The 25017-nt window shown below is 43.0% G+C and overlaps 1 protein-coding gene across 1 annotated transcript in view; it reads right to left on the reverse strand.

Annotated features, from left to right (window-relative positions):
- Positions 1-19191: 19191 nt before the first annotated feature.
- Positions 19192-25017, reverse strand: part of LOC309555410 (uncharacterized protein C9orf152) — a 47694-nt gene continuing 41868 nt past the window's right edge. Inside the window, exon 2 of the mRNA XM_082257426.1 lies at positions 19192-19921. Within this exon, the coding sequence (XP_082113552.1) occupies positions 19377-19921 (545 nt within the window). The 3' untranslated portion in view covers positions 19192-19376. The remainder of the gene's footprint in view (positions 19922-25017) is intronic.

Consider the following 25017-nt stretch of genomic DNA (forward strand, 5'->3'; position numbering starts at 1 on the left):
TGCAGGATTGGTGTTCACGTGATGCGGCAGAACGATGACAGAAGAGCGCTGATTGGGTAACGTCGCCACAGCTAGGACTGCGCAGTTTCGTGTAGGTGAAGTCAGGTGGTTTCCTGCTTGTGGGGGCGGAGCCGTAGAATTTCCCTTGTGGTCACGTGGTACAGCAGGTCTGGGCATGTCTTGTGGCTGTGTGATTGGACAGGGTCCAGGCTGGGATCCGAGTGTACTCACCTTCACTGGTAGAGAAGCTGATTGGTTGTGTAGTAGGAGGTCATTTCATATAGGATCAAACCAGGCAGACAACTGCACTACATAGTTGGTGGCAGATCTAAAGGAGATTGTACAACCAGGTTGTAAAGTGTATGGATACTTGTAGCTGTTGTGAAGGCTGATCATACAGTATACAATCATCTTTAGCCCTCGTTTACATTGGATCGACTTAGTAATGCAATTTGATAGGTCGCGCTGCCAGCAATCGCACTGTTCAAATCACTGCGACACTGACTTTGCGATGCTGCATCGATTTTAAAAAGTAGTTCCTCCGCTACTTTTGGCGATTTCAGGTGTAACTTGCATAGACATCTGTGCATGAAGCCACACAGATGTCTTCCAAGTTGCACTGACATGCAGCTTTAAAATCATGCGATTTCAGATGAAGTTGTTGGATTTCAAAGCCGCATTCAATGTAAACGAGGGGTTAGATCTGCCATCAGATAGGTCGTGTGGTGATTAGATATCATTTGTTGAGGTATGTCCTCATATTAGGCTCCATTCACACCTTGGCGTTTGCGATTGCAGGCAGGATTACATTGTATTTGGGGTGCCATTAGAGAATAACGGCGCCCAAAAGCACGTCATATGGCCTGCTGCGATTTGGAATCGCAATTCTGCCCATGATCTCAAATCACAAGATGTGAACAGGGCCTCAGAGCTATGCAAGGCTTCATTCTCACCTGGGTGTTTGAGGACAGAATCGCGGTGATTCCCAAAACGCTTTGCAAAAATTACAAATCGCACAACGCTTGTTTGGGTGGCATTCATTTTCAATGGCACCTAAACATGGGTGCGATTTTGCCACGATAAATAACGGCAAAATCGCAACGTGCAAAGCTTAGTCAAAAAGTAGTTGGAGCTTCTTTTGGGTGACAGCGTTGCAGTTTGCTGGGATTGCAGCGCGATTTATCGTGGCAAAATCGCACCTGTGTTTAGATGCCATTGATAATAATGGCACCTAAACAAGCGTGCGATTTGTCATTTTTGCACAGCATTTTGGGAATCGCAGTGATTCTGCGCTCAAGCGCCCGGGTGAGAATGAAGCCTTACATAGCTTTGAGGCCCTGTTCACATTTTGGGATTGTGGGCAGAATTGCGATTCTGCATGTGATCCCAAATTATGGCAGGACATATGACTTGCTTTTGGGCGCCGTTGTTCTTTAATGACACCCCATATGCGATTCTGCTGCAAACATTGTACAACAAAATGCGAGTTTTAAAATGCCCATCACCCAAAAGGGAGCATGGGCCTTTTTTAGGACAGCAAATGAAGTAAATGGGCTGACTTATGTGCAACGCTTGAAATAATGTGCACATCACACCAAATTAACACACCTGCTCCCTTGTAACACTAACGAATCACATGACACCGGGGGGGATGGAAAATGGCTAATTGGGCACAATTTGGACATTTTCACATAGGGGTGTACTCACTTTTGTTGCTAAAAAAGCTGAGGGTAAAGGTGATGGACTTGGCCAAGCATGTCTCCAGACCTAAACCCTATTGAACATCTGTGGGGCATCCTCAAATGGAAGGTGGAGGAGTGCAAGGTCTCTAAGGGCTCTTTCACACGCTCCGATTTTTTTATATGACACTTTTTTTTTTTTTTTTCACGGACACGGATGACACTTGTGTCATCCGGTCCGTATGTCCGCATATCACCCCATCTGTTTGCGGATGATATACGGACATAATGTATGTTTATGGGATTGCGGGTGTCAGCGGATGACACCGCTGACATCCGATTTTGCATCCGTTTCCGTTTTGTAAACGGAAGAAAAATAGGGTTCTGTTCCGTTCCAAAAAATGGAACAGAACTGAAAGGACGCAAATCGGATGTCAGCGGATGGTCATCTGCTGACATCCGCAATCCCATTGACATGCATTTTGTCCGCTTTTCATCCGCAAAAAAATGTGATGAAATACGGACATACGGAGCGGCCGTGTGAAAGAGCCCTAACATCCACCAGCTCTGTGATGTCGTCATGGAGGAGTGGAAGAGGACTCCAGTGGCAACCTGTGAAGCTCTGGTGAACTCCATGCCCAAGAGTGTTAAGGCAGTGCTGGAAAATAATGGTGGCCACACAAAATATTGACACTTTGGACATTTTTACTTAGGGGTGTACAAAAATATCACTATTATAAACAACCATTTTTACTAAATGAAATCGATTCATTCAGTGTTTACTATTGTGATTATCTGTGATTGGCCCTATCTGTACCTTGTGATCACTGTGACCAATCACAAAGATCAACACAATAGTAGATCGGACACCGACTGACATTTTTGACACTTATGGGGGGGACCAGTGACATTACTACAGTAATCAGTGCTAAAAATATGTACTGTTACTGTAATAATGACATTAGCAGGGAAGGCGTTAACACCAGGGGCGATCAAAGGATAAATGTGTCCCTAGGGGGTGCTTTCTAACTGTTGGGTGGATGGGCTTGCTGCATGAACACAGAGACCTGTGTTGCTAAATAAGAGGAACACAGGATCCCTGTGTTCATAACTGATAGAACAGCGGTCTGCCATGTTTACAACGGCAAACCACCATTCTGCCTCCACAGGAAGTGATCGTGGGTGCCCGGCGGCAATTGCGGCCGCTGGACCCGCTGATCAGCTTCCTGTTTGGCAAATGGGCGCACATGCGCCCCTGCTAGTGGTCCCGCAAAGCGACCTACAGCTACGTCGTTTCACGAGACAGAGCCGACCTGCCACCGTAAAACTATGGCGGCTGGTCGGCAAGTGGTTAAAATAGACAAATTAACATCAGAAATGTGAAATACGGTGCAATAAACATCCGGCACCCGCATAAGTGAAAAAAGGTGCCTCTGTGAATCATTTATGAAACAATGTGATAAATTATCAAAGCAAATTATGTAACCAAAAAACATTCACTAAGACCCCTTTCACACTGGGGCGATCCGACTTCCCGGGGCGACCTCACAGGTCGCGGCGCGCTGCTCGCACCGCGACCTCGGAGCGGCCGACACGGACTTCATAACATTGAAGTCAATGCAGGTCGCCCCAAAGAAGCTCCGGACCCTTTTTCTAAGTTGGAGCGACTTGTGTCGCTCCTATTAGAACGGGTCCACAGCTTCTCTATGCCAGGCGATCTGTCAGGCGACCAGGTCGCCTGACAGGTCGCCCCAGTGTGAACGGGGGCTTAGACCCCTTTCACACTGAGGCGCTTTTCAGGCATTTTTGTACTAAAAAAAATGTCTGTAAAATCTCCCGAAAACCAATTTCCATTAATATCAGTGAATGCTTTCACACTGGGGTGATGCGCTGGTGGGGCGGTGAAAAAACTCCTGCAAGCAGCATCTTTGGAGCGCTAAAGAGCCTCAAAAGGACCCCTCTCCATTGAAATGAATGGGAAGCGCCTGAAAAATGCACAAAAAGAGCTTCAAAAGCGCCTAAAAGTGGTTCTTCTGAGTCACGTGGCCTTCAAAAAAGCACATCGCTAAAGCCTCAAAAGCACTCGAAAAGTGCCTCAAAAGCGCCCAGCATTTTATTGGCAGTTTTCAAACGCCTCAGTGTGAAAGCAGCCTAATTGATTTTAATGGAAATTGGCTTTGGTGAGCTTTTCAGTTGCTTTTTTTAGCACGAAAATGCCTGAAAAGCGACTCAGTGTGAAACGGGTCTAAAAAATTCACCTCAAATTTATTACTATTGGACACTTTATAATAATTTTTAAGTGAATGTTTTTTGGTTACATGATTTGTTTTGATAATTTATCACATGGTTTCATATATGATTAACAGAGGCACCTTTTTCACTTATGTGGGTGCCGTGCGGATGTTTATTGCACCTGATTTCACATTTCTGATGGTAATGTATCTATTTTAAGTAACATTTTTTGGTTGAATTATTACTACAGTTTGAGTATATATTTTGTCACCCAATAGCGCACTTGAATATTTTAAAACATCTGGGGTGCCAAGGTTCGCCATCACTGCGCTATGCACACTAGCATTTTTCATAAGCTGAAAAGAACGCTGGATTAAAAATACATGTTTGTGCCAGATTCTAGTAGCATTTTAGTAGAGGCTTTAACCACATTACCACTGCTCACTGTGCTGCTATTGCAGCAAAGTGGCTCGTTAAGGTCTGGCGACGTAGACCTACGTCACCAGACTCTTCCTTCTCTCGGCGGCGCGCTCCCGCTGTATTCAGACACAGCGGGAGTCGGGCCAGGGGAGGAGCAGCGGTGATCACCGCCGTTCTTCCCCGATCGCCGGGGATCGAGTGAGGAAATCCACCCACTTGTGTAAACAAAGCGGGCGGATCTCCTAAGTGACAGACAGTGACAGATTACAGGATTCAGCATAGCTGAACCTGCGATCTGTACCTGTGTCACACAATCCCCTCCCCCCACACACGTCAGTAAGCATGAGGCATACATTTAACCCCTTGATCACCACTAAAGTTAACCCCTTCCCTGCCAGTGTCATTATTACAGTAACAGTGCATATTTATAGCACTGATTACTGTAGTAATGTCACTGGTACCCCCAAAAGTGTCAAAAATGTCAGTTAGGGGTCCGATCTGTCCGCCGCAATGTCGCAGTCCCGCAAAACAAATCGCAGATCGCCGCCATTACTAGTAAAAAAAAATAAACAATAAAAATAACAAATCTTTCCCTTAGTTAGTAAACACAATAACGTTTGCGCAAACCAATCAAGGACATAAATTTAATTTGGGTACAGCGTCGCATGACCGCACAATTGTCCGTTAAAGTAACACAGTGCCGAATCGCAAAATATAGCCTGGTCAGGAATGGGGTAAAATCTTCCCGTCTTAAAGCGTTTAAAAATAAGCTCATTGAGAATATTTTTGTCAAAGACATGTAGCTAAATACATTTTGGCCTAAATATATGACAAAAATTGAATATATTGGATATTTTTTAACTGTCAAAGTAGAAAATGTCAATTTTTTCGCAAAATTTTTGCTCTTTTTTTATTAATATCGCAAAAAATTAAAAGTGCAGAGGTGATCAAATACCAGCAAAAGAAAGCTCTGTTTATGGGGGAAAAAAAGGACGTAAATTTAGTTTTGGGTACAGGGTTGCATGACCGCGCAATTGTCAGTTAAAGTCGCGCAGTGCCAAGTTGCAAAAAGTGGTTAAGGAGCATTTCCGTTTGTGCAGTATATGAAGAAAGAAAAAGCTGTTAGGGAGCATTTTAGCAGCATTTTGAAGTACAGTGCCTTGCGAAAGTATTTGGCCCCCTTGAACTTTGCAACCTTTTGCCACATTTCAGGTTTCAAACATAAAGATATAAAACTGTAATTTTTTGTGAAGAATCAACAACAAGTGGGACACAATCATGAAATGTATTGAAATTTATTGGATATTTCAAACTTTGTTAACAACTAAAAAACTGAAAAATTGGGCGTGCAAAATTATTCAGCCCCTTTACTTTCAGTGCAGCAAACTCTCTCCAGAAGTTCAGTGAGGATCTCTGAATGATCCAATGTTGACCTAAATGACTAATGATGATAAATAGAATCCATCTGTGTTTAATCAAGTCTCAGTATAAATGCACCTACACTGTGATAGTCTCAGAGGTCCGTTTAAAGCGCAGAGAGCATCATGAAGAACAAGGAACACACCAGGCAGGTCCGAGATACTGTTGTGGAGAAGTTTAAAGCCGGATTTGGATACAAAAAGATTTCCCAAGCTTTAAACATCCCAAGGAGAACTGTGCAAGCGATAATATTGAAATGGAAGGAGTATCAGACCTCTGCAAATCTACGAAGACCTGGCCGTCCCTCTAAACTTTCAGCTCATACAAGGAGAAGACTGATCAGAGATGCAGCCAAGAGGCCCATGATCACTCTGGATGAACAGCAGAGATCTACAGCTGGGGTGGGAGACTCTGTCCATAGGACAACAATCAGTCGTATACTGCACAAATCTGGCCTTTATGGAAGAGTGGCAAGAAGAAAGCCATTTCTTAAAGATATCCATAAAAAGTGTCATTTAAAGTTTGCCACAAGCCACCTGGGAGGCACACCAAACATGTGGAAGAAGGTGCTCTGGTCAGATGAAACCAAAATTGAACTTTTTGGCAACAATGCAAAACGTTATGTTTGGCGTAAAAGCAACACAGCTCATCACCCTGAACACACCATCCCCACTGTCAAACATGGTGGTGGCAGCATCATGGTTTGGGCTGCTTTTCTTCAGCAGGGACAGGGAAGATGGTTAAAATTGATGGAAAGATGGATGGAGCCAAATACAGGACCATTCTGGAAGGAAACCTGATGGAGTCTGCAAAAGACCTGAGACTGGAAATGAGATTTGTCTTCCAACAAGACAATGATCAAAAACATAAAACAAAATCTACAATGGAATGGTTCACAAATAAACATATCCAGGTGTTAGAATAGCCAAGTCAAAGTCCAGACCTGAATCCAATCGAGAATCTGTGGAAAGAACTGAAAACTGCTGTTCACAAACGCTCTCCATCCAACCTCACTGAGCTCGAGCTGTTTTGCAAGGAGGAATGGGCAAAAATTTCAGTCTCTCGATGTGCAAAACTGATAGAGACCTACCCCAAGCGACTTACAGCCGTAATCGCAGCAAAAGGTGGCGCTACAAAGTATTAACTTAAGGGGGCTGAATAATTTTGCATGCCCAATTTTTCAGTTATTTATTTGTTTAAAAAGTTTGAAATATCCAATAAATTTCATTCCACTTTATGATTGTGTTCCACTTGTTGTTGATTCTTCACAAAAAATTACAGTTGTATATCTTTATGTTTGAAGCCTGAAATGTGGCAAAAGGTCGCAAAGTTCAAGGGGGCCGAATACTTTCGCAAGGCACTGTAGTTGGGCGCATTTAGTAGCATTTAGCTTTTTTTTTCTGCTACTCGACGTTGAAGCCCTAAAAATCCGAATAGCCTGAAGTAGTGTGGATGGACACATAGGATAACACTATTTCGCTTCTAGAAGTAGAAAAAAAATGCTAATAGCTTTTCGGAGCTTGAACAAAACGCTAGTGTGCAATGAGCCTTCTGCACATGGGCGTAAGAAAAAATGCTGCAAATATGCAGACAGGAGTTGGCAGAAGAAAATGCCTTTTAATGGTAATTTTTATTTGCATACATACACACGTATTGCGTTTAGATGCGTATGAAAGTAAACTCATTCTTTTGGCTAAATGTATCTGAATAGACATAGTATCGAGACATGTCAACGATTCCCCAAAAAATTATAACAAAATTAAAGAATTCATTCATTCGGATTTATTGTGAATAGCTGGTTTTTAAAGGGTAACTCCACTTTCGTGGGGGGAAAAAAAAGAAAAAAAAGAAAAAATAATATAGCGTATAAAATTGTGACACAAATCATATTGTAATTGAATGTTATTAAAAATGACCTTTCCAATCTGCAGCTGTTGCAATTTTCTGAAAATGCAATGCAATATGGCCACCTGGAGCTGTTCTGTACACAGAATGTATACTGGCCACACCCCAGAAACATAATTTCCTGCTTGTGTGATTGGCTCACCAATTTTCCCAGAAGTCTGCCTAAGATACAAGTCCGATTTCTGGCATCCCCTGCAACAAACATGTCATTTTTGGTGAGATACTCCCAATGGGAACACATCTAAAGGGATGCAGGCCCATTAGAGCTCTGCAACTGCACAGCTGATTGATAATTATGAAACCACTCCCAATAGACCCACTAAGCACAGAGGAACAAACAGTGATTTCTTCAGAATAATAAAAGGTAGGAAATTGCTACAAAGGTTGTTATAATCCTCGCAATGTACAGAGATCACCCAGAGGGGAATGTTTTTTCCTCAACAAAAGTGAAGTTACACATTAAGGAGCGGAGGCCGCCTTGTGGTGGCATGTTGTAATGATTGTATGTTCACCTCCTCCATGTACAATGAAGGATGAATAGCCCCGAATCATACCTGAGTATATGTGGGGGGACAAAGCATCAGGTAGAAGAGGACAGTGCTGAAGCCGGCCAGAGTGGGGAGTATAGTAAGTGATACCCCAAGAAGTAACAAGCGTTTAACCCTTGTAGGGAGGTCCCCTGCACCATTTTTACAATCCCAGCTTTAAAGTGCTTCTAAAAGCTCAACATGTTTCTACCCTAACCACTTCCCACCATCCTGCTGCATATATGCAGCCTCTTGTTGGGTTAGTTTTAAGGGCAAGTGGCTGCATATATGCGGCCCTAGGTGCCGGTTATGTGACCACTATGGCTGCCAATCACAGCGGTCACATGAACAGGAATGCCCACCTCCGCCTCCCGGCATTTGGACCAACATAAAGGTGATGGTGATGGGGGGGAAGGGGTTAAAGTGAATGTAAACCCTCTCATTTACTCAGGTGAAGTAACTGACTATAGGTGATACGCAGGTGATACAAATTCTACATAAGTTGTACCTGTTTACGTGCAGCAGGCCCGGGACAAGGGGTGGGCAGGAGGGACAGCTGCCCTGGGCACTGTGGCATCATGTGAGGTTTGGGGGCACCACATGGAAATAGGGGAGAGGGGATTTGTGTTGGAAGGGGGAATTTAAGGCCCGTACACACGTGCAGATTGTCGGCCGAAAAGATTCAGCCGACGACCGATCGGCCGATTTTCGGCTTGTTAGTATGATGCTTCCGACAGCCGACAGCGCACTTTCAGCCGAAAAGAATCTGTCGTGCAAGCATTAAAATTTTTGTATGCCGACACCAAAGCGGCCGATTGTTCGCCAGTCAATACAGAATTCGGCCGACAGACAGCAGATTTGCAAGACTGGGCATGCTCAGAAAAGAAAAAACACAGGGAAAGTTAACCATTACATGACATCACTTCTGCAGTCGGCTGTAGTCGGCGGACAAAATTCTTGTGCAGTCTTTTGCACTTTTCAACAGACACGACAGCCCGGGGACAAAAGACGGCCGATCGTTCGGCCGACGATCTGCACGTGTGTACGGGGCATTAGGGGTGAGGCAGGAGGTAAGAATTTTTCTAGGAGGGAAAATTTGGGGAGGTATGCTATGAGTGGTGATTTGGAGACATTTGTGTTGAGAGGGGAGATGGGGGAAGATTTGTGCTAGGAGGGGGGGTTTGTTTTTTTTTGCTAGAAAAGGTAATATGGTGGTGGTGGTGGGGAAGGGCTTTGTGCTAGGGGGGGGGGAATTATTTTTGGGAGGGGGATTTGTGCTAGTAGGAATGCTTGGGGGGCATTTGTGGTAGGAGGGGAAAATTGGGGGGTTTGTGCTAGAATGGGGGAGGGCAATTTGAGCTGGAAGGGGGGATTTTGAAATGTGGGAGGGTGAGGATTTGTGCTCGGAGGGAAAATTTGAGGAGCAGAGGATTTGTGTTTAGGAGGGGGAATTTATTTTTTTGAGGGGGGTGGGGGATTGTGCTTTTTTTTTGGGGGGGGGGATATAGGGATTTTTTTTGCTGACACATAGTACTCTCACATCTGGGGGGGAAAATTGGCATGTTCGCTCTGGGCTCTGGATAATCTTGTCCCAGCACTGACCTGCAGTTTCCTCTTCTCTTGAGCCATTCAAAGTGCAGAATGTATAAAGCTTGTCTGAGCTATCAGAAAAAAGGGGACAGAGAGCTGAAATTACACATTGCAGAGCTGATTGGAGGGAAGGGACACACCTCCCTTTACACAGCACACAGTAAAGCTGTCAATCAACTGGGGGTCCCTCCCCTGTCACCTTTTTTCTCTTGGTGTCAGGAAAACTTGTAAGAAAGGGACTCATGCTGATTGCAGAGGAACAAGGCAGCAGAGAGAAATTACACTTAACGCTCTTAATTGAGACAAGTACACACACACTATAGAGGGATATGCTTGGTTTATATTCCATGTCTGAGGTTTAGAACGACTTTAATGCATTCGCTCCCTGACACATTCAGTACGCATATACATGGCCCTGTGTAAACGACTTACTGTGCTGAGAGCACTCTCTGTGCACGGTAGCTGGCATGAAACCGTAAGCTCCCGATGTATACTAGCTTTGCTATCATGTGACAGCCAATCACAGCTGTCACATGACCCGACAGCCTGCCTCCCAGCAACTGAAACCTCTTAACCACTTAAGCCCCGGAAGATTTTACCCCCTTCCTGACCAGGGCCTATTTTGCGAATCGGCACTGTGCGACTTTAACGGACAATTGCGCGGTCGTGCGACGCTGTACCCAAATGAAATTGGCGTCCTTTTTTTCCCACACAGAGCTTTTTTTTTGGTGGTATTTGATCACCTGTGTGATTTTTTTGATCATGCGCTATAAACAAAAAAGAGCGTCAATTTTGCAAAAATAACAATATTTTTCACATTTTTTATATGAAATTCCCCCCAAAAAAATTTAAAAATCAAAATGTTTTCACATTTTTGGCCAATTTGTTTTCTGATACATATATTTGGTAAAAAAAATCACAATAAGCGTATTTTGATTACTTTGCGCAAAAGTTATTGCGTTTACTAACTAAGGGAAAGATTTCTGTAATTTTTGGTGTTTTTTTTTTTTTTTTAACGAGTAATGGCTGCGATCTGCGATATTTTTTTTTTTTTTGCGGGACTGCGACATTCAGGCAGACAGATCGGACCCTAGACTGACATTTTTGACACTTTTGGGGTTACCAGTGACATTACTGCAGTAATCTGTGCTATATATATATGCACTGTTACTGTAAAAATGACACTGGCAGGGAAGGGGTTAACTTTATTGGAAAGGCAGGGGTTAGATGTGTCCCTAGGGGCGTGTTTCTTACTGTAAAGGGGCGTGGCTTTTCATGTAACCACAGAGACATACGATCCTAAATAGCAGGATCATATGATCTCTGCAGTTACACCAGGGAGAATGACAGGCGGCTTTGTTTACATTAGCCGCCTGCCTTTCTCCCTCTGTAACGGATGATTGCGAGTGACCGGCGGACATCCGAGCCACCGGTCACTCGTGCTGAAGTGTCCGAGAACAAGGGGGGCGGGAGCGCGCCTCTGGCAGTGTGCGCTCGCCCCCTATTGGCTCGCGGGCGAGTGACGTATATATACGTCACTTTGCCCAGGAGGGGCTGACCGCCGACAGTCGGCAAGCGGTTAAAGAGCTGTGAGGCACCAGTGCTAAAGGGTTATGGTAAAAAAAAATGTCCCAGTAATTCTATCACTCCCTCACCCCCACGCTTATACGTACCTGAGCCTGATATCACCAAAGTGCTTGTTTACAATTATGATTGGGGGGAGGTAAAAATGTGCTGTTGACATTGCATATTGCATTCTCACCACCTGCTACTAGCTTGTGAAAAGCAATATGACCGAGGATCACTTTTCAGAGTTGTGGCAGTGACAGCCGCATGTGCAAATGCAAAAAGGGTCCCAGTCAAAAAACTGGTTGGTGGGGTAGTCCTTCACCGACTCACCCCAAAAGGGGGGTGTGGGGAACCTATGGGAGTAGAACCATCAAAAACAAAATGGAATGGGAGTAACCATTCACGAGATAAGGCGATACCCAGGCGGTGTGAAGGGTAAAAAGAAATACTTTATTCAAAAATTGAAAATGAATAACATATTGTCACACATATCTGCAAACAAAAATCACAAGACATAACATTAACATGATTAAAAGAACATCCCAATGACAGTGCAGGTGAATGAATACAGTGGATCTGTCACTCACAGCCGCATGTGCAAACCTAGCTTGATTGTTTCTGTGATTCATATGAAAATTGTGTTTTTCATTCCAGGCTCCTCTGAATTAAAGCACAAAACAGAAAGTCAATTATTATCAGGTTGTTTTTTTTATTGTTTGTTTTACATCAACTGAAGTCAACTACTAAGAACAATACAGGAAAACCATTTCAACTATAGTGGAGTATACAATATAGGAAAATTGGGCGAGCAATCGTCCAATTTTCCTCATTGTTTCACAGCCAATCGGAACTGATGAAAAAAATTTGTACGAAAATTCTCATACAATAAAGGCTTTTTTTTTTTGTTTATTTTTTCTGATCATGCGTAGTCTTTCGTTTCTGATTTTTCTCGTACGAAAATTGTACAAAAACAGGACACATTAAGCGAAAATAATTTGTTCTGTTCCCCTATGAGAACAATTGTGGAGATTGTGTCTTCAGAAATTTTCGTTCAGAAGATCGGAATTGCCTGTAGAAAGTTTTGTACACACTATCCGAAAATCGTATGAAAGTTCTTTGGATGAAAATTCTCGCCTGATTTTCTTATAGTGTGTACGAGCCTTTTGGTCACTTGCCCACAAAGCATCTAATCCCAGTGCGTCCAATCTCAGCACTTTAGTGTGCCCAGGAGGCATAGATGGATGCAGCGTTCAGCCCTGTTGCCTGCAGCCTGTCCAAGTCTATGGCAGGCTGAAATATACTGCGGCTGGACAGGGCTGACTGCTGTATGGAGTGTTAGTGCCGGTTCACACTGATGCGCTTGCGATTGTAATGCGAATTTGCGGTGCGAGTTTACCTTGCGTTTTTCCATAGTACAGCGCGATTGCAATGCGAATCGCATTGCGTATAATCATGTTAATTAGCTCAGGTGCGATTTTTGCTCCAGCCAATCCAAATGAAATGGGTGTTAACTTCCGGTGGACTTCCTGGTCTTTATGAGGAGAGTACACCGTGGAGTGTGAGCTGTGGTTTTGTTTGGAGATTACGTTGTGGAGAGTGTGCTGTATTTTGGTGTATTGCCACTATGTTTCATTTGCCTTTGGTCATGGCAGCAGTTGCCATATATATGGCCTGGAACGGACAAGCCTGATCAGCTCCTCATTGTCGATCCCAACACGTTTGGGTGCCATGTTTGTTGATGAAGATGTTTGTGGATGTCACATGCAGGCTCGGGACAGGAAATAGGGGGGTGTAGCTGTCGGGACAAACTATACACATATTCGCACATATCTGAACTGTACATGCGAGTTCAGAGCGATTTACATTGATGTCTATGGAGACTAAATTCGCAACGCAGCACTGTAAACTCGCACAAGACCCTTTTTTTCATCGCATCACATTCGCATCTAGATCGCAACGCATAGATGTGAACGACCGTCACGAATGCAATGTATTTTTAAGTGCATGCGATTGGAGACTTTTTAGAACGCAACGCATTCGCAGTACAAGCGCATCAGTGTGAACCGGCACTTACTCATGTTTAGGGCCCTATACCCTAATACCTCCATTCTAGGCAAAATCCCTGGACTTGAGTAACACTCTGTACAGCGCTCAGCCAGGTCCAGCCCCAATATTTTGGCCTATTTTGTTTTATTATTCTTTTTATTTACTTTAGAAACATTTGGAATGTAACACTGACATACTTGTTTTCCTGGAGAAAATGCTGATTCAGGTTCCCTTTAAGGCACTTTTCCACTGCAAGTACCGGCTCGGCTCTACTCGGCCCTGCTTGGCCCGGTTTGCTTTTCCACTGCTGGTATCGCATGGTACGGTGTTGGAACGGTACGGTACGGTATGGTTTGCTTTTCCACTAAAGTAGTACTAAAGTTAAGTGGGTGGGATAGCAACGGGATGGGTGGGATTCTCTGACCAATCAGTGGCTAGTATTGACTGCATGTAAAGGATTGTGGGATATGGTACCAGGTATGGTATCTCTTGGAATCACAATCGAGGTGGTACTGTTTTTGAGAGCCGTACCGTTCGGTTCCATGCAGTGGAAAAGCGCCGCCGTACCGTACCGAACCGTTCCTACACCATACCATGTGGTACCAGCAGTGGAAAAGCACAAAAGCGAGCCAAACTGTTCGGTTCCATGCAGTGGAAAAGCGCCATTAGAGTTGTCCACATGACTATATGCCTAGGCACTTGATTATCCATGTGATTTCAAGTTAAAAAAAAAAGAAAAAAAAAAATGTATATATCTCATTCTCTCCTCTTGTGACTAGATGCCTAATCTATCATAGAATGACTATCATCATAGCTTTATATTAATATTGAGCATTAGTTCACTTGCCAGCCAGTCCATACTTTTTTCTGCTATTGAACAGAGTGAGGAGGGATTAGAACCTCTGCCCGATTTTATTGTTGTTTGTGTCCTAGCTGGGGAGAATCACCCACACATTTCACCAAGGTGAGGAAATGTTTGTCGTCCTGGAAAAGGGGACATTTCACATAGAGCTGCACGATTCTGGATAAAATGAGAATCACTGTTTTTTTTTGCTTAGAATAAAGATCACGATTCATGGCGTAACATCATCTTTTACATTATACAAAAAAATTGGGCTAACTTTAAGGTTTAGTTTTTTTAAAATTCATTAAAGTGTATTTTTTCCCAAAAAACTGCGTTGGAAAGACTTTGGCGCAAATACAGTGTGACATAAAAGATTGCAACGATTGCCATTTTATTCTCTAGGGTCTCTGCTAAAAAAATATATATAATGTTTGGGGGTTCTACGTAAATTTCCAGCAAAAAATACTGATTTTAACTTGTAAGCAACAAGTGTCAGAAAAAGGCTTAAGCCCCGTACACACGCACCGATTGTTGGCCGTAAATTTTCGGCCAACGTCCGATCGGCCGATTGTCGGCTTGTTAGTATGATGCTTCCGACAACCGACTGCGACTTTTCGGCCGAACAAAATCTGGTGTGCATGCTATAAAATTTTTGTTGGCCGTCACCAGAACGGCCGATTGTTCGTCAGTCAGTACAGATTTCAGCCGACAAAAGTCAGATGAGCAAGACTGGGCATGCTCAGAGAAGAAAAAACACACGGAAAGTAAACCAGCACATGACATCACTTCTGCAGTTGGTTGTTGTTGGCCGACAAAATTTGTGTGCAGTCTAGAGCACATTTCAACCAACACAACAACACTGGACAAAAGACGGCCGATCGTTCGGCCGACAATCAGTGCGTGTATACGAGGCATTAGTCTTTAAGAAGTTAAACTGCCCTCATTTACAGACGGTGTTCTACCGAAAACTCCAACTTGCCGAATTCTCCAACAACATTTTTTCCGGTGAGTGTACACCAGAAATAATTGGAGATTTCGACCACTTGGTGTTTTCACACAACACCGGCAGCCTATACGCTCCGGTAGATGCTATAATTAGTGCAGAATGTTAGTATGCCCGCTAATAACCAAAAACATGGCCGCCTCTAACTAGACTAACATTCTGCACTAATTATAGCATTTACCGGAGCATAAAGGTTGCCGTTGTTGTGTGAAAACACCAAGTGGTTGAAATCTCCAATTATTCCTGGTGTACATTCATTCGGCAAGTTGGAGTTTTCGGCAGGACAACGGAAGTTCATCCCTTTGATCTAAGAGAAGGAAATGATACATTGAGCCCCCGTTCACACTAAGGCGACCTGTGAGGCGACTTGGTCACCTCACAGGTCGCCGTAGGTCGCCTCCCATAGGGAAGCTGCGGACCCGTTCTAATAGGAGCGACACAAGTCGCTCCGACTTAGAAAAAGGGTCCGGAGCTTCTTTGGGGCCACCAGGAGGCGACCGCCATAGACTTCAATGTTGTGAAGTCCATGGCGGCCTCTCCGAGGTCGCGGCGCGCTGCTCGCACCGCAACCTCGGAGGTCTCGGTGCGAAGTAGCGTTGCCCCTATGTGAACGGGGGCTTAAAAGCATTGTGTTTATAGTTATCTCCCAGCCTTAACAATGTTGATAAACATTTGCCGGAGGCCCTTTTTTTTTTCTTTTTCATTTTTGACCTATCTGTGAGTGAGCAGAGAACAGAGCTTTGTAAGAATCAAGGAATTGCCGTTTTAGGATTGGGGGGGGTTTAACGATTAATCATGAAGCTCTAATTTCACATTTGGGGCGTCTGCACCAGTGACAGTTCAGCACCAAGGACAGGAAGAGTGGTGAAAACACCCCAATGGTAGCACGGACAGTAATTCAAACCTGACAGAGGTTCTAAACTTTCTCCACTCTATATACATTTGGAATAAACCTTTTTGCTGGATTTCCAACTAATTGTGGTTCTTGTAGAATCTATTTTTTCTTCAAAGTGCATGTGCAAGCAAAGACTTTACTTTTCTAGTTTTGGATTGCTAGCTGGAGATCTGTTTTAAGATTTAACCTAACTTCCTATCTTGGTGACAACTGTTTAACCAGGCAGAAAGTTAGGGAAAATCTGCAGCTTTTCTGTTTACTTTCCCTACTCTACAAAAAAAGCCCTTTTATTTCTGCCATTGTTGCTTTCAGAGAGTTCCCCTCACTTAGGCTGACCATACATTATACAATTTTCTGTACAATTTTCTTGAAATATACCTTCAAGTATGAAGTACAGAGGCCTGCCTAAGTGCTATTTATCTCTGACCTCCATATTATGTGGTTTGTGGTAAATCTAACAGAAAATTGTACAAGAAAATTGAACATATATGGCCAGCCTTACTGTCTGGTAAATCGTTGCCAGCTGGGAAAATAGTAAAGAGAAATCTTTCTAACAGAACCTCAGATAGTAGAAAAAGACTAACGGGGGCTCTAATCCTGTCCCATTCTATCTAAAATGAAGAAAATAAGTTTTGGCTGGACACACACTTTAATAGGAAGATCAGCAATCGGTTAGTTGTGATCTACAGATCAATCACAGCTATATGATGGTTAAAATGCGACCCCCCCACTATGCCACCCGCTCCTGAGCCCATCATGCCACTAGCTCTTAACCCCAGCTGCCAAATCCTAAAGTGACAATGTGAATACAGAGCCAAGAGAAGTCCTAGACCAGGGATCCTCAAACTACGGCCCTCCAGCTGTTGGGGAACTACACGTCCCATGAGGCATTGTAAAACTCTGACATTCACAGACATGACTAGGCATGATGGGTATTGTAGTTCTTCAACAACTGGAGGGACATAGTTTGAAGAACCCTGTCCTAGACTCTTCCTCGTCTTCAATGTGTCATATGACACAGCTGAGGAAGGACCTGGAAGGACTTCCCTCGGTCTGCTGCATCTGAGTGAATTTTTACACAGGACGGGGGAATTTGTGTTGTGTTACTAACCCTTGCACTCTGTTTTACTAGCTACTGACCTCTCAACTCTGTTTTAATTACTGTTGACATCTGAACTCCATGCTACTTACTCCCGACCCCTGCACTCTGCATTACCTACTACAAATGCATTCCCTGTGCGTTACTCCTGACCCCTGCACTATTTGTTGCATACTACTGACCTCTACATTCTGTGTTACTTACTTCTGACACCTAAGCTCTGCTTTATATACTACTGATCTCTGAACTGTAAAGTGCTTATGCCTGACCCCTGTACTCAATGTTACTACTTGCCTCTGAACTCTGTTACTTACTACTGACCCCTGCATTCTACATTATTTACTACTGACCTCGGAACTTTATGTTACTTACTTCTGAACTCTGCTTTACTTAGGCTCCGTTCACATGTCAGCATATGGATCGCTGGCAGAACCGCCGCGGTTCCGCCCGCGACCCGGAGATTATTGCAAATCGCGGGACGCCTGTGCGTTGCCCGTTGATTTGCAATAGCCCCCCAAGCGCTGAGCGATGTTGCCGCGATTTCCGCCTGCCGAATCGCGGTAACATAGCGCAAAAAAATTGCTGGACGCAATACGCTCCAAAGAAGCTCTTGTACTTTTTTGGGCGTAATGCGTCCCGCGATTTTTTTTTTGCGCGATGTTACCGCGATTCGGCAGGCTGAAATCGCGGCAACATCGCTCAGCGTTTGGGGGGCTATTGCAAATCAACGGGCAACGCACAGGAGTCCCGCGGCGGTTCTGCCCGCGATCCATACGCTGACATGTGAACGGAGCCTTACTCCTGAACCTTGCCATACTTACTTCTGACCTCGGGAACTTTACGTTACTTACTTCTGAACTCTGCTTTACTTACTCCTGAACCTTGCCATACTTACTACTGGCCTTTGAACGCGGCTTTATTTACTACCAAACCCTGCACTCTGCTCAATTTACTACTGACCTCTGAGCTCTGCCTTACTTACTACTGGTCCCTGCACTCTGCTCTATTTACTGACTTTTGTATTGTGTTACTTACCTTACCAACCTCTGCACTCTGAATTATTTACTCCTGACCTCCACGCTTTGTATTACATACTTTTGACCTCTAGATTCTGTGTTACTTTCTCCTGAGTCATGCACTCTGTGTTACCAAATACTAGGGCTGTTGAAAATAATCGTTGCATCGATGCATCGCGATGCGGCCACCCGCGATTCTGCATCGATGCGGACCCCCCCGAATAATCGGTTTCTGTCTCCTCCTCCTCCCTCTCTCTTCTGTCTCCTCCCCCTCCCTCTTCTGTCATTGCTGGATAAGACACATGTAGGCGTCCACTTCCTGCCTAGCTCTCCTGCGCAACAGCTCTGCTTACTTCCGTTAATCGTGATGCATCGCGGAATCCAATCGTATCGAATAGTGACCCTAATAATCATATTCGAATCGAATCGTAAGGTAAGTGAAGATGCGCAGCCCTACCAAATACTGACCTCTGAACTCTGCCTTACTACTGACCCCTGCACTCTGCTTTACCTACTACTGACCTTTGTATTGTGTTACTTGTTACCAACCTCTGTACTCTACATTACCTACTCCTGACCTCCACACTTTGCATTACATGCCATTGACCTCTAAATTCTGTGTTACCTTCTCGTGCCTCATGCACTCTGTGGTACCCACTACTGACCTTTGAACTCTTCAAACCTGCCTTCTTTTTAACGGGGCCTTGGTTAAGTACAGTGCACCCTGGTGATCTTTGATTTCTTGGAGGTTGTTCAGGTAGATCTCCACCATTCCAGGACTGCCTACTCCAGTTTTTTTGTTCTAAGGTATGATAAGCGGTGTGGCAGGATATACTGTTAAAAAGGTTTTCCCATTTTAAAAAGAGATATTCTGAGATGCTTTAAAAAAAAAAAAAACACACACAAAACTAGCCATAGTTCAATGAAACTGCATAACAAATTTACTGGAGAAGATAAGCCCTTCGCTTTCTAAGTCAAGCTATTTCCTTCTGACATATGGCAGTGTTAAACATCACAACAAAGGCTTTGTTTGGTTCAAGAACAATAATTCAGACCAAAAGTAAAGTGCAATCTAGAAAGAAATGCTCACATAAGGTCACAGCATTTTTTGATGGACTTCCAAATATTTGCTTTAATGTGTTACATATAAACCTAGCTTTCTGGCTGTTTCGGATATACGTGGGTTTTTCTTCTGAGGGAAGGGATAGAAGAACAGTTTTTCTGTGGGGGAAGAGGGTTTCGAAGAAGGAAACTCGTGGTGACCCCAGGATATAGGGATTGGGTGTTGAAGGGAGGATTTCCTGTATGGACTATTGACAGGCGTGTTGTCCTTTGCCAGTCCACTAGTTTCCGTTTCTCCTGTAACATCTCCTGAGTCTTTGTTTGGATGATGCTCAGAGCTCAGAAATCTCTTAAACAAAAAACTTTTATCAATGTGTTTCTTGTGTGCAGCTGTCCTTTCACCAAGATTGTAATGACAATCAATCTGCACCATGCGGTGGATGTTCAGGTGAGCGTGCCACGTGCCATTCTTGTCCTTCACGTAGTTGTCATCCAACAGTTCTAGGGCCACCTCTTTCACATGGATCTGCTCTTTAAATGCCTTTGGATGCTGAACTCTCTTATTCACAGGAACTGTGTCCATAGTAGTATCTTTTGGAATGAATTCATTTTTACCTGGAAATAAAGAAAATCTGTTATTATAGAAATCTGATTATTAACAATTATTTCAAAATCCAAAGCAATGATAAAACCTAAAGTGTATGTAAAAGCAAAAACAATTTCTCTAGTTTTGGATAGGGTGGGGAAGGATTTGAACCCCTATCAGGTTTTTCCTGTTATCTGAGGCCCTGTTGGAGATATTCTGTCACACTTCCTGTCTTGCTGAAACCAAAACAGGAACTGAGGGCAAATCTGCAACAGAGGCATTGCTGTTGGAGGAGTTGGGACACTTCTACACTATATAAAACCAAGAAAAGAATTTTAACTGGACATACAATTTATTACAGTTAAACCTTGGATTGCGAGCATAATTCGTTCTGGAAGCATGCTTGTAATCCAAAGCACTCTTATACCAAAGCGAATTTCCCCATAAGAAATAATGGAAACTCAGATGATTCGTTCCACAAGTCCTTCAGTTTATAGTCTATATACAAATATTATAGCAATGTGATAGGTTGTGTAACCATAAAATGTCCATCCACAATATGCAGCCTTCCCAAGGGGATTAGAAGCAAAATCTAGCAGAGCTAAAGAATATAAGAGAGATGAGAGGCGCCTCTAAGTGTAGCAATATGGTTACATTTAATGAAGGTTCAACATTTAGCAACTCACATAGTTGATGATTAAAATAGGCACACCTAAGTATGCAGGCATCCGGGGTAAATCTGTCCACAGTCATAGACCATCTTCTGAACCACCGACTCTCACCACTGTCAGTCTGCAATCGTGACCGGGAAGAATAGCCTGCAGTAGAGTGATCTGAAAGTGAGGCTTTGAATCACTCGTGGAGTGCAGCGGGGAAGGGATGATGAAGATGGCAGTGCAGGGGATGATCTATGTGGACAGCTTTACCCCAGATGCCTGCATACTTAGATGTGCCTGTTTTAATCATCAACCATGTGAGTTGTTAAATATTGAACCTTCATTAAATGTAACCATATTGCTACACTTTAGAGGCTCCTCTCTTCTTTTTTATACATGACGCTACTTGTATATCAAGACATCGCTTGTATATCAAGTCAAAATTTATTTTAAAAATGTGCTTGTCTTGCAAAGCGCTCTCAAACCAAGTTACTCTCAAACCAAGGTTTTACTGTATAACCAATTAACAGCTTTACCTAAATTCCTAATGATATAAATATTTGCTTTTTAGAAGGTAACCTTTAAAAATCACTTCCAAGACTGCAATATGTATATAAACGTTGCGGTTTTGGAAGGCAGTTCACCGGGGCTATGGCTGCAGCTATCAGCCGTTACACTAGCCATTAATATTGTTTTTTGCAGCCGGTGATTCTTTTTCTGATAAAAGTGATCCAAGTGGCTGATTAGCCGCTGGATAGCTTTTAGAGGCAGCAGGAGGGGTCGTCCATTTGTGTTTCTCTGGCTTATCATTCTCACTGGCAAGCCCGGGAAGCAATTTGTCTCTCCTCACCTCTATGATCTAGGAGCCCGGAAGCAACTTCATGACGTCACTTCAGTTTAGTGCAGATGTAAACCATTTTTTTTTTTGCAAAGCATTAAATTAATGTCTTCTAGACCCCAGATGTCTTCCTAAAGAGGGCCTGTCATGCTTTATTGTTATCCCAAGAGATGTTTACATTTCTTGTGATAGCAATAAAAATGATCAAAAATAAAAAATGTATTGGGACAGTGTAAAAATAATTTTTTTAAAATAAATAATAAAAAAATATATAAAGCGCCCTTTCCCCCCATGCTCGCGCACAGAGATGAACCCATACCTAGGTCGTGCATGCATATGGTGTTGTACAGTGTTTGTACCAAACATGGGAGATATCGCTGTGAACGTAATAGAGATAGCAATAATTCTAGTGCTAGACCTCCTCTGTAAGTGATTTTCTGCTAGAAGCTTGTAGCTCTAAAACACACAACAAGCCAAATCCCATTCATTTCAATGGCTCCTTGTGACGGAACTGACCCACACTGTGCTTGCATGCTTCCATCAGTATACCGCTTACTCCAGTCTTGAACATAGATATCAGATATTAAAGCCAGACTACATACAAGACTAGACGACAAATAGCTTGTATGAGATCTGGAAATGTTTTTTGAACAAACTCACACAGAATATATACCACACAGGAGGACATCCCCCTCCTGCTCATAATATTTAAACAATACAAACTGCACACAGAAACATAATTAACCTGAGCTAATTAACTAGCAATATGAACAAAAACAATAGGTGAATGGGAATCCACACCTAGACAATGCTTTGAATAATCAGGATCTTTCTCCAGGTCAGACTGCCGGCATCAAGCTCATAAAGTGCAAAACACAATATTTCAAGTATAAACACATCCCCACTATAGACAATAGGTGAGTTAATTAGCCCAATTAACAATACAGTGATCTCCCCCCTCTAGCAACTACTAGCTGACAATGATATAATTAACATTCTAATTAACTCAGCACTTAAACCAGCCTGGGTGACCCGACTTCCGGCAACAAGGCTAAAACAAAGTACATTACACATTATCCTAAGTGTAAACACATCCCCTCCTCAGACTAGTAGGCAACAGACAATAGCAGGAGACCTACTTACAATAAACACATTATGGAGGGGGACCCCAGTGGTCTGAGCTGATTACATTAACATCTACAGTCATAGCTGGTTTGAGGCATACAGGCCCCCAATATGGATATGGAACCTCTTATTCCCAGAGTCTGTGTGTCTTTGGGAGCTATGGACTTGAATCCAAAGTAAAATTACCACTCCAAGGCTCCCTCCCAGCATACATCTCACAAAGAGTAGTGTTCCCTTAAAAGCCAGGGCCCTTTGTCAGTAGGCAAGAGGCTAGCCTGTAGTCCCCTCCAAAAGCCTCTGTCCCGGGTGAGTCTATCACACCCCTGTTCACATTTGAGCGTCTGTCCCCTGAAGCAAAACGCCTGTCACTCAAAAAACATGTGCTTCTTTTTAGACAGAAAATAACAAGCGTTTTTTCCCTATAGAGTTCAATAGAAAAACGCCTGAAAATGCGAGACTTTAGCATTTTATGACCATTTTGTCGTGTGTTTTCTGCTCAAACAGCAGCTCTACACTCCTAATTTCCACCCCCTCGTGCTTTCTATTGGCTAAACAAAAATGCCTAAAGCTGTAAAACGCTTCTAAGACACTTGTAATTACACTTCCAAAAACGTTTCAAAATCTCTAATACACACGCCTAAAAGTTTCTCTGCTCAGGTGTGACCGGAGCCTTATAGCCTGTACACATGGTCAGAAAATCTTACAAAATATACCACTTTGGAAGCGATCGTACGATAATCTGATCATTAGTACACAGCTTTCGAGAGCTGATCAAGAAAATTCATCCAATGTTATCCGATGGGACAAGCACAAAATCTTTTCTCGTACGATACCAGATCATATGATTTTAGTTTTATCAGTGCAGTTGTGCTTCGAAAATACAATACAATGCAATAGATCACGTCCGGATTTTTATTCTGTTGTACGAGAGTTTTTTGTCATTTTAGAAAACTCTTCATTTTCGATATAAGGCTAGCATGCAAAAAAAAATCTCATCATGTGTACCAGGCATAAGTGATCACATTCCATTTGTTCTCGGCTGCACACGAGCTGGGGGGGAGAGAAGCAGCAGCACACTGAGATTCTGGGGTGGGGGTGTCAGGACTAGTCTTATCTTTGGAGGAGAGCAGGCTGAGTTTCCAGCATAGCTAGACTATAGAACGGACCATAGTGTGCTCTCCTGCTTAGTGTGATCAGTGTAATAGGAAAGTAAAGGGACTGGCAAAAACATCAGGAATTTCACAGGGAGCAATACAACAGAGTACAGGATACTTTATCATACAAGTACATAGTATAGCAGACACATATCATGAATATGAAATGTTGGGGTAACTTACTCTTGAAAGAAGAACATGTAAGGATGGAGAGCTATAGAAAGTGTAATATCCTCAGGAACGTAATCCTTGTAATAACATTGGTATCAGTAACCTTTTGTACAAAGCATTGGGACTGCTTGTGCTAAAGAGCTGGCACTTTACCTATCATATATTTAGTGAATTATTATAAAACTCCAGGTCTAGGTTGTTTTGTTTCATAAACAATTACTCAATTAAGGTAGGCAAATGTCAAGAAACGAGAAGAACAATCTATTGTGTACACTGACAAAACAATGATAAAAAAGTAGAATGACATTTCGGAACAAGGACATAGTGAGGGTTAACAGTGTATTTACCAAGGCTCCTTGGCACCTTCAGATTTAGATGAAGTAACCTTGTACATGTGGCAGGAAGTTCTGCATTTTGGAAGGAATCCAGTATCTGGATTAAAGATAATTTATTTACCTTCTATCTCAGCTGTCCCACATATCTACACTATTTATCCTTCGGGAACAATGGACAGGCTGCCGGTGTTGTACAGGTCCACATCTTTTTAACAGGGAACTTTGTAAAACAATTAAGCATACCCTTCTCTGATAACAAGCAAGAAACTTGCTTCTGTAATTGCTAGTTGCCTGGCCAGTTTTCCGAATCAGTACTTAATTTGGGTCTACAATTATTGAGGTACTAAACCATAGACAACCAGAAAATGTACATTTTTTTAGGGAGGTTAAAATGGCAGCCCCCATATTTCTCTCAGTATATATAATAATTTGTCTGCAGCCTCACCTGCTGGTTGGGAACAATGCAGGCCATCCATAGGGGACATTTGGAACAAATAGAAAATCAGAAATTTTGTGCGTTTTGTGATCCAATGGTGCCACCGTTGATTTCGAAATTGGACCAACCAAGCCATCAATTTCACCTCATGTTAATACAGAAAATATTTTTATGGCCAGGAATTTTTTTCGATTATATTTTTTTGCACGACTCTCCCTTCCCAGAAATTTGTTGTTTTTTCCCCAAAAATTTCCAACGCGCCAGATTACTCAGATTCGAGGGTCGCACAAATATTGGCCATTGCTGAATCCCACTAATAGTGTGAAATTTGTAAGAAAATTCTTAGTTACGATTTTTGTAAGAAAATTATTTTGGAATTCGACCCATGTATGGCCAGCTTTAGTACTGCA

The sequence above is a fragment of the Pelophylax lessonae genome (genome assembly GCF_965119305.1).
Source record: "Pelophylax lessonae genome assembly, chromosome: 5".
NCBI lineage: Eukaryota > Metazoa > Chordata > Amphibia > Anura > Ranidae > Pelophylax > Pelophylax lessonae.